The sequence below is a fragment of the Canis aureus genome, chromosome 16 (assembly GCF_053574225.1).
Source record: "Canis aureus isolate CA01 chromosome 16, VMU_Caureus_v.1.0, whole genome shotgun sequence".
In the NCBI taxonomy this organism is placed as follows: Eukaryota; Metazoa; Chordata; class Mammalia; order Carnivora; family Canidae; genus Canis; species Canis aureus.
Genome location: NC_135626.1, coordinates 23,412,788 through 23,422,204, shown reverse-complemented (window position 1 = coordinate 23,422,204; position 9,417 = coordinate 23,412,788). Strand labels below are relative to the sequence as shown.

Here is a 9,417-nt window from a genome sequence, read left to right as displayed (position 1 = left end):
GAGTGGAGGTAGGGGAGAGCCACATTTTCCTGACCTCCCAGTAGAGTGACCAGCTCATCCCTGGGTTAGCACATCCCAGGAACACCCTTAGTCCCAGGCAAACCGGGATGGTTGGCGACCCTACTTCCCAATACCAGACAAACCACTGTGATGCCCCTGTGCAAGGACCATGCAGCACAAACTCAAGGGTAACAAGATATGATTGTATAATGTAGAATACATTGCCCTGCCCCTGGCTCCCCCAGTTTGACCCAGAAGGAACATATCCCTCAGCCTCAGTCCTGGAGGCAGCCCTGGCTGAGCAGAAAGCCATGTACACCTTCCTTGGTTGCTAAGGATTGACTCAAGCTCACTGTGCTGGGCAGAGGACAGGGCCCCCAGCTCACCCTAAGTGAGGGATTCCAGTCTAACCCTGGCTAGTGAGGCCCAGCCACCTCAGGGTCCCCTCCAAATTCAGCTCCCCACTTTCTGTCCCCATCAGACGTGAGTCCAAGCCTGGTGCTGGAGATGGACACACCACAGGGCCCCCACACATTTATCTTGATAGGTCCTGGAATCCCTAAGCCTCAGGGATTCCTGACAGTCACCTGGGCCCCTGAACTCATGGTCCACAGGGCTCACCATCAAGGAGGCTTCACTAGGCTCCCTGCAAAGGAGCAGAAAAGGAGGGCAGTTTCTACCCCAAATCCCTTTGCCTCTGGGCCTCCCCCACCACTACCCTTAAAATGCAAGCCAAATGTGAATTCTGGGATTATTCACTACTTTCTAATTCTCTTTGAATACATTGACTCAGCTCTCATATTTTAGATATATCATCAGTCACAATTCCAAAGAAACAAAACTCTCATGCAATCTTGGGTTGTTCTATCTCGTGACTTCCTCACCAGCAATCTCTTATAAAGAAGGGGTCAGAGCCCAGATTTCAAAGAGTCAGAGAACCCAGGAGTCTTCAGCCCCATCTTGCTCCTACAGCCGGTCAGCCCCCAGAAGGATGAAGGTCAGCCTCATTGCCCTGATCTTCCTCCTCATTCTTGCTGCCCTCCACTCTGAGGCCAATGAAGGTGAGACCTGTTACTCTTATTCCTCTGAATAGAGATAGCACAGTGACTGGAGGCAGGGGGCTATGGGAAGGAGATAGGGGTGGTCCAGAATAGGCTACCTGCGGGTCCCTGCAAAACAGTATCTTTACCAAGGGTCTCTCCCCATTCCTGTTGGGACTCGTTTCTGCCTCCTCTGGGGAAAGGAAAACCTACCTCTGAATACAGCCCCCCTGGCCCTGGGGATTCAGCAGAAAGAAGCGCCCTATTGCAGATACACGGGAGCCCACGCATAAGCAGAAGCTCCCTATTGCAGATACACGGGAGCCCACGCATAAGCGTAGGCTGGGACAGAGGAACCTGAAAAGGATCAAACTGTCTTCATGGCTTAGATAGGGTTTTACAACATGCTGATTGGTCACCAACATTTAAAAATCTGTATTTGTTTCTTTTGCAAATATGGAAGACCAAGCAGACATGAGCCTGAGTTTCCACAAGCTTTCACTGGGACTGATGTGGTGGGTGCCATCCCTTTAGACGGGGGTGCACTTCCAGGTCTTAGAAGCCCCCACTGACAGCACCATGTGCACCTGCTGTCTGCCTGGCCTTTGGGGTTGAGCCTGAGACTCCCATATCAGCCTTCCCCCTCTTCCTTTAAAATTTGTCTAGTGTGTCTATGGCATAGAGCTGCTCCTGGCATATAGTAAGCTCTTAATAAATATTTGTGCGATACTCTGAGCAGTAGCATCAAGTGATTGAAAAAGGCACAGCTAGACTCCAGGTGTCCAGCTCACTGCGCTTTCCACCCTAAACAGACATGGTTGCCTCTCTGCAGGGGAGAAGATGGAACAGCGGGACTCTGGGGGGAGTTTCCCCAGGAAACTGCTCTCTGGAGATTAAGTTCAACCAAACTCAAAGACAGAGATACACTCAGTCTTAGGACTCTGATTTGCATCCCTGATAGCCCTAGAAATGATGGCCAGTTTTTCAGGAATTTTGACAACAGCTAGCTCTAGAGCTCCGTAATGCTTTCCTGTAATTCCCGTTATCATCGTAGGCCTTCTCATCTACAGATGGGATGAGTGATACTTTCTCAAAACGTTGTTGTGAGGAATGAAGATAAGCCACATCTGAAACTAAGCCACACATCAGGCCTATGGCCAAGACTCAGTGAATAGCGCTTCTTTTTAATTCTTCAGAGAGCAGCGACACAAAATGGAGAAATAGCTGGCTTTACAATCAAGGAGATGTAGATCTAAGTTGAATTCATTCGTTCATTCATTCATTCAACAAAAATATTCTAAAAGCCTACTCTTGCCACCCTTTCTGTAAATGTGCTGGACTACAGATACTGTCTCTGCTCCCAGGGAGCCTCAGTCTAGAAGCTCTATAACACCAGGCAGTTTGTGAACCTTCCTTGTCTCTTTCAGACCTCCTGAACCTCAGGCTCTTTATCTGTTACGCATGGGTAATGAGGCCCTGATTTTAACAATCATCAATGTATAAATCAATACACAGTACTTGCCCCCTTGATATTTGCTGTTTTAAGGACACAGGTTCAGAAAGGGTGGGTGTCCTATCTGTAGTCACATAGCTTTCAGGAACAGAAACAAGGACAAATGTAGCTTTCCTGAATATAGTCAAGGCTCTGTTCCTTATAGCATCACAAGACCTTGAAGGAGGACCCTCTCCTATGGAGTGGACCAGTCCTGCCCTCCTGTAGCCCATCCTGGGCATCCATTGGCAATTCCACATGGTAACTCCTTCTCAGCATGTCTGAGAAGCATGAAATTATATTTTTCCAAAGCCCAAGCCCTAAGAAAACTCATTTGAAAAATTGGGAAAATGTGGAAAAGTAGAATTCTCTTGCAAGAATTAAAGCTTAACAATCACTATGAAGGTGTTACTGATTTAAAGGAATCCACATTGGGGATCCCTAGGTGGCTCAGTGGTTTAGCGTCTGCCTTCAGCCCAGGGCACGATCCTGGAGTCCCGGGATAGAGTCCCACATCGGGCACTCTGCATGGAGCCTGCTTCTGTCTCTGTCTCTGTCTCTCTCTTTCTTTCTCTCTCTCTCTCTGTCTCTTATGAATAAATAAAATCTTCAAAAAATAAACAAAGGAATCCACTGACACATAGAGCAAAAGCAGGAAACACAGGACAGTTGGAATTTAAAGGTAAGATCAGTATTTTGGAAAACCAGGACAGAAGCATGTGGGGAGACATGCTCGGAGACAACCTGACAGCTCAGAGTTATAGCCATGTTGCAAGTACACTTAACACAAATCATATGAGCGGTAGTTCAAGAAACAAGTTTTAAAAGCAAAATACATCCTTAAATGGGCAATTTTAACTGTGATTCCTGCTAGGAGATGTGAATATTCTGTTATTTGAACAATAATACTCATTGACATTACCCAATGTTTGAATAATTGTTACAGGTTCTAGTTCCTTATAAATGCTTTGGCAGAAGAACATGTAAATGTCAGACATGTACATGTCATTGGCTGCTGGGATGTGGAACCAGAAACATTTGCTAATTCGTACATAAAATCTAAATTGGCAAAAGCAATATTAACTTGAATAAAAAAAAACCAAGTCAGTACAAGAAGACAAGATATGCCCATTGTTAAAAAAGAAAATGAGCTTGTATGAAGGATTATAGACTCTAACACCCAACTTAAAGATGAACTTGGACATATTTTGAACAATTTGACCAACAGAATGCAAAATGGAAAAAAGTGTTTCTACATTTGCAATATTTGTTATAACACAATAACAAAGACTACAAATGGGTAATTAATGCTTTCTGTTTTTTAAAAATTCATTTTTGATCACTTTTAAATATCTTAAATATTAAACATCTATAGTATTTTTTCAGTTTTTAAATAATTTTTTTCTTGGCCATTTATTTTGTGTCATTTCCCTTTTGCCATATTTTCTGTTATTGGCTGTATCTGCCAGAGAACATTCCACATGTTATTGAATATATAATCTTTTTTAAAGATTTTACATATTTATTCGTGAGAGACAGAGAGAGAGAGCCAGAGACCTAGGTAGAGGGAGAAATAGGCTCCGCAGAAGGAGGCTGAAGTGGGACTCCATCCTGGATCCCGGAATCCTGGGATCATACCCTGAGCCAAAGGCAGATGCTCAACCACTGAGCCACCCAGGCGTCTCTGAACATATAATCTTGTCATAACCCTTAGAGACACCATTCATTACCTTTTTTTTTTTTTTTACAGAAAATCTATAAAACTTTCAGTAGAACCATATCACAGAAAAGTGATTCATTGCTTAGAATATGGTCATGCATTATTATTTAGAAACATGAAAACGTTATAGAAAATAAACAGTACACCTAAAACAAATACAATATTATATTGTCAATTATATCTCGATTTTAAAAGAAAGAAAACTTGAATAATTTATGAGTTAAGAATTGCCAGGAATTCTGATTTCTTATTCCCAAATCCTGAAGACTGTCAGAAATTTGAAACACTTCAACCAGAGTCACATCCCACCCTGGGGGAAAGGTCAGAGAGAAGTCAGGAAGAGCCAGCAGTGAGGAAGGAAGAGAGGTTTTATTTTTTTTTTAAGTAATCTCTACACCCAACATGGGGCCCTAATTCACTACCCTGAGATCAAGAGTCACATGCCCTACTGACCAAGCCAGCCAGGCACCCCTAGAGGAGGAGAATTTAAAAGGGGGAGGAGGAATTGCTGCCAGGGAGAGGCCAGGCCTTACTCCTTCCAAGGTTCTCTGGTTTCCTCCTCTAATACTCTGGCTGATAGAGATACAGGTCTATGCTTCCTTGTGGAGAAGCTTTCAGCATCACATGGCCCTCTTCCTTGCAGAACTAGTTAATGAATTAACAATCAGTCCATGCTGTTTGACCTTCATCTCACGGAGAGTCTCACTCCGGTTTGTGAAAGGTTATCAGAGAACCGGTGACCATTGCCTCACCCCAGGGATCATGTAAGTTGGGCCATGCTGACGGTGGAAGGGGGTGCAAATGTGAGAACCAGTAGGGCCTGGGAGAGAGAAATAGGGAGAGAAATAGGGATGGGAGTATGTAAGAAGTGGGAGGAACAGAGGAAGAAACAGCTGAGCCGCAGCCTGGGGACTATCCAGCATGAGCCTGGTCGCCAGGGGGGACATGAGAGCTGGTAGTGGGGTCTTCACTGAGTCTCTGGGCTGGGAGGCTGGGGGGGGGGGCGGCAACAGAGAGTGGGAGTGTCCTTCTTTCTGTGAGTGGCCAACATCCAGCAGAGAGGGAGGTGGGAAAGCTCAAGCTGGGTGGAGAATGGGCTCCTCTCTGCCTGCTGACTCAGTTTCTCCTTTCTCCTTCTTGATCCACAGTTTCCTTACCCATAAGGGCAGACAGATCTGTGCCAACCCCAATGTTGCCTGGGTGCAGGAGTACATCAGACACCTAGACTCTCTGCCAAAGTGATCTGGAAGCAGTGGGGCCAACATGGCTGAGGGAGCTTGAGAAGAGGCCACAGAGCCCCTTTCCTCCCCAACTCTCTCAGCCCCAGAATGTCTCTGGGAGTTATCCTGCCCCAACCTGAAGCTCTTTCATGTTTTCTGTGCTCCCATTCTCTGACGAATTTTGCCCTTTCCTGAAGCTTTGCTTTGACACTTCCCTCTGGGACCTGAGGACACTCAGGTGTCTGTGGCCCCCAGACAGCATCTGTCTTCCCTTTGCAGGCAGCCAGTTGTTGAAATAAAGCCATGCCACAGAAAGGAAACCTGGTGGTTTGAATTGGTTCTCTCGCAGACAGCTGGTTATTTCTTTTATTTTACAGACACTTCTACAATATTTACTATGTATCAGGTGCTGTTCTAGACTCTTCCATATGAACGAAATAATTTAAATAATGGGATGATGGGAGCAGAGTTAGAATCAGGAGTACTGATGACAAGTGATCCCTAGTTCGGGGTCTTACATACATAAAAATATAGACAAACAGTTTGTTTGCTTGTAAAGTACAGAGTTGAGGTGCACACATAACACACCTCATCATTCCCATCACCCAGGCTGGGATAGATGCAGTTCATCCTTCCTTGAAAGCTCTTCTCCAAACCTCTGTCATCTAAACATTTACTTCTCTATCCCCTCAATACCTAGTTTAAGTAACACCTGTTCTCTGTACTCAAACTCACTCAGCCCAAACCCTGAGGTCCTGCAGTTTCTTCAGTGTTCCCTTGACCCTCATCCCTGATGCCTGGTGTGGAAGTGACTTTGGACATTTGAGCATGCCCCCACCACCACCCCAGTTAAAGACAGAGCCAGTCCTCCGTGGGGCACAAGGAGGAAACAGGAGGTAGGGTGGGAGGTACTCAGCTCTGCTCTGGGGGATGCTGAGGGTGATGCCAATCTGGCCATGCTTCACCAGACATCAACCAGAGAAGGGGCTCAGGGACACTGATGTTGTTCAACCCATGCCCCAAAACTCAAGTCTTGGGGAAGACATACTACAGCTTGCTGCCTCAATCCTAAACTCCTGTGAAAGAAGGATCCTACTTGACACCATAGGTCAGCGATCTCTCTACATCTGTGGGTTTGGTGGTAGGGTATGGAGGGCCATCTACTGTCAGGGGCGAAGTTAGGAAATCAACAGTCTATCTTATGTGTCTTCACATTCCCCCATCAAGTCCCATTTCCTCACTTTACTACTCCTCGCTCTTCCAAATTCCAATCCCTAGAGCCCTAATGTGCCTGGGCTTACTCTCACTCAAATCCCATCTGGAAAACAGTTCTTCACACCTCCATTCACACTAAAATGTGGTCAAAACTTTGAGGGAGTTCAAATCTCAAAGTCAAAGGGACAAAAATCGGTGAGGAGGTACAGAGGACCTGGGGTCTTTGGGAAGGTTGGGAAGGTTGGGAAGGAGTGCAGGGGTAGAGGGCCAGTGATGCCCTGATGTTGGAGGACCACATCAGTCAAATAGGCTGCAGATGGAGGTTGAGCAGCGGAGATGCAAAGGTATGGGACTCATAGCCCTATAGGTAAGCACAGCCATCTGACCCCCAGCAAAATGAACCAAAATGAACCTCCTGTATGCCTACAGGAGGGAAGGAAGGAGCTTAGAGAAGCACCTACTATGTGTCAAGAACTGTACAAAGTGCTCTACATACACAACATCATTTAACCATCCCCACTTCCCTGTGGTGTCAAGCTCATTACTCCTGTTTTACTATAAAGTCCATTTCGAGCACAGTCTTCCTAATTCTTCTTGATCCATCCCTCTCTTTAGGTGATCTCAGCCAGACTTATAACTTCCATACTCCCCTATATGCTGACAGGTTCCAAATTTATACTCCTCTAGCCCAAGCATCTCCACTTAGGAGTCTAATAGCTTCTCAAAATTAGGTCCTCCAAACTGAACTCCTGAATGTCCCCAAATTTGCTCCTTCTTTGTCTTTCCATCCCCATCCTCAGTAAATGGTAGCAAGATCCTTCCAATGGTTCTGAACAAAATCCAATGGTCATCTGTGATTCTGCTCTTTCTTTCCTACCTCATGTATCTTGTTCTTCATACATCCAAAACCTGAGCACTTGCTGCCATCTCTGCTGTTACTCCACCACTCACTGTCTTTCACCAAGATGACCAGAGTAGCCTCTTAAGAGTCTCCATGCTTGTAATCTCAACAGAACACTCAATGATCCTTTCAAACATATGTCAGATCACTCCATTCTCCTGCTCAAACCACCCCCCATGGTTTCCCACTCCAGAGTCAAAGTCTTTACAATACCTAAAAGATCCTGCATGATTTGCCCACCAGCCCCCACACCACCTGACCTCAGCTCCTACTTTTTCCTAGCTTCCTCCACTCCGCTTCAACACCTTTCATGTGGTTCCCCAAACACAACAGGCAGGATCCAGCTCCAGGGTTTAATGCCTTTTCCTCTGCTAGCATCCTTCTCCTCCATCTGGTAAGCTTCCTTTAAGTCATGCTCAAATACCACCTTATCAGGAAAGCCTTCCTTGAACATCCTATAATATTTCTACACACACACACAATTCCTTATCCTCCTTCCCCACTTGTCACTACTTCCATAGTACTTACCAGCTTGCATTATACTATATACTTTTGTTTGTTTATTTTGTTTGGGTTTTTTGTTGTTGTTTATCTGTTTTCTTATAATTAGAACGTAAGCTTCATGAAGGCAGAATTTTTAAAATATTTATTCACTGCTCTACTCTCAGTGCCTAGAGAGGACCTGGTAAGCGTAGGCACTGTTGAATGGATGGAATGATGGGTGGGTGGATGGATGGATGGATGGATGGATGGGGTCATTTAGGCTCATAAACAAGCCTAAAGAGGATATGGCCTCCAGGAGGGAATTTTTGGAACTCCCCCATCTTGAAAAGCACTTCTTCCCAGCTGGAGGATAACCACTGATGACCTTCACAGAAGAGGTTCCAGAAAGTAGAGAACAATGGCAATTCATTCTGCCATTCAGATGCCATTCTCCTTAGTTATCTGGGATGCTTGCCCCTGCAGGGAGCTGAGATGGATACTGAGTGTCCTGTGAATTGGAACTATAACTGCCATGGGATGTGCTTCTTCTTCAAGCTTCCCTCCTCAGGAAATAGAATCTCCATTCTCCAAACTACTTAAGCTGAAAACAGGAAGTCATCCTTAAAACAACTCACCCTCATACCTGCCCCCATCCAATCCATTAATAAATTCCTTCATTCTGCCAAAATCCCTCTCAAATCCATCTACTTTAGCTCCTCCACCACCACCCTAATCCAAGCCCTTATCCACAAGACCTCATGATGTGTCTCAGAAGCAGATGAGGATTTGGCAGGTATATAGAATCCAATCATGCATCTGAGAATGGTGCCCGGTCAGGATGATCATGAAAATTCAGAATTAAAAAAAGAAAGAAAGAAAATTCAGAATTCAACTATAAAGTTGCTGAAGAAAGTCAGCCATAACCTTAGCAGGGGATACAAGGATACAAAATTCTATCCACACAGATCACAGGTTTTGAAGCATCTTCAGAGCCAGAGAGGATGGTCATAAATGTCCTAATGAATGAAAGAAATTACAAAATCTAGCTTGGCCATGAGGAATGTTTGCTATACTCTCAGTAAAGGTGCTGGCTTCTGTCTACACAAGTAACGCAAAAGAATCATTTGAGGATAAAATTAGAACCTAGAAGCCACCAATCCATTTTAAAGGAAGTGGACTTTTTGAGAGACAAATCTTGATTGCATTGAATCAACTGAATAATTCAGTTCAGTAGTGTTCCTGCATATGAATATTTCCCTTTCCCCAAAGCAAAGTTACTCTTTCAAGAGGCCTCAGGACACTTTGGGGGAAGCTAGCAAGAAAATTTTCACCATTCACATTTGAGC

General features: G+C 44.9%; 1 protein-coding gene across 1 annotated transcript; it reads left to right on the top strand.

Annotated features, from left to right (window-relative positions):
* Window positions 1-901: 901 nt before the first annotated feature.
* Window positions 902-5,792, top strand: LOC144286155 (regakine-1-like). The gene is made up of 3 exons (XM_077852243.1): window positions 902-1,061; window positions 4,896-5,016; window positions 5,401-5,792. The coding sequence occupies exons 1-3, from the start codon at window positions 992-994 to the stop codon at window positions 5,492-5,494; spliced, it is 285 nt and encodes a 94-aa protein (XP_077708369.1). The 5' UTR covers window positions 902-991; the 3' UTR covers window positions 5,495-5,792.
* The last annotated feature ends 3,625 nt before the right edge of the window (window positions 5,793-9,417 follow it).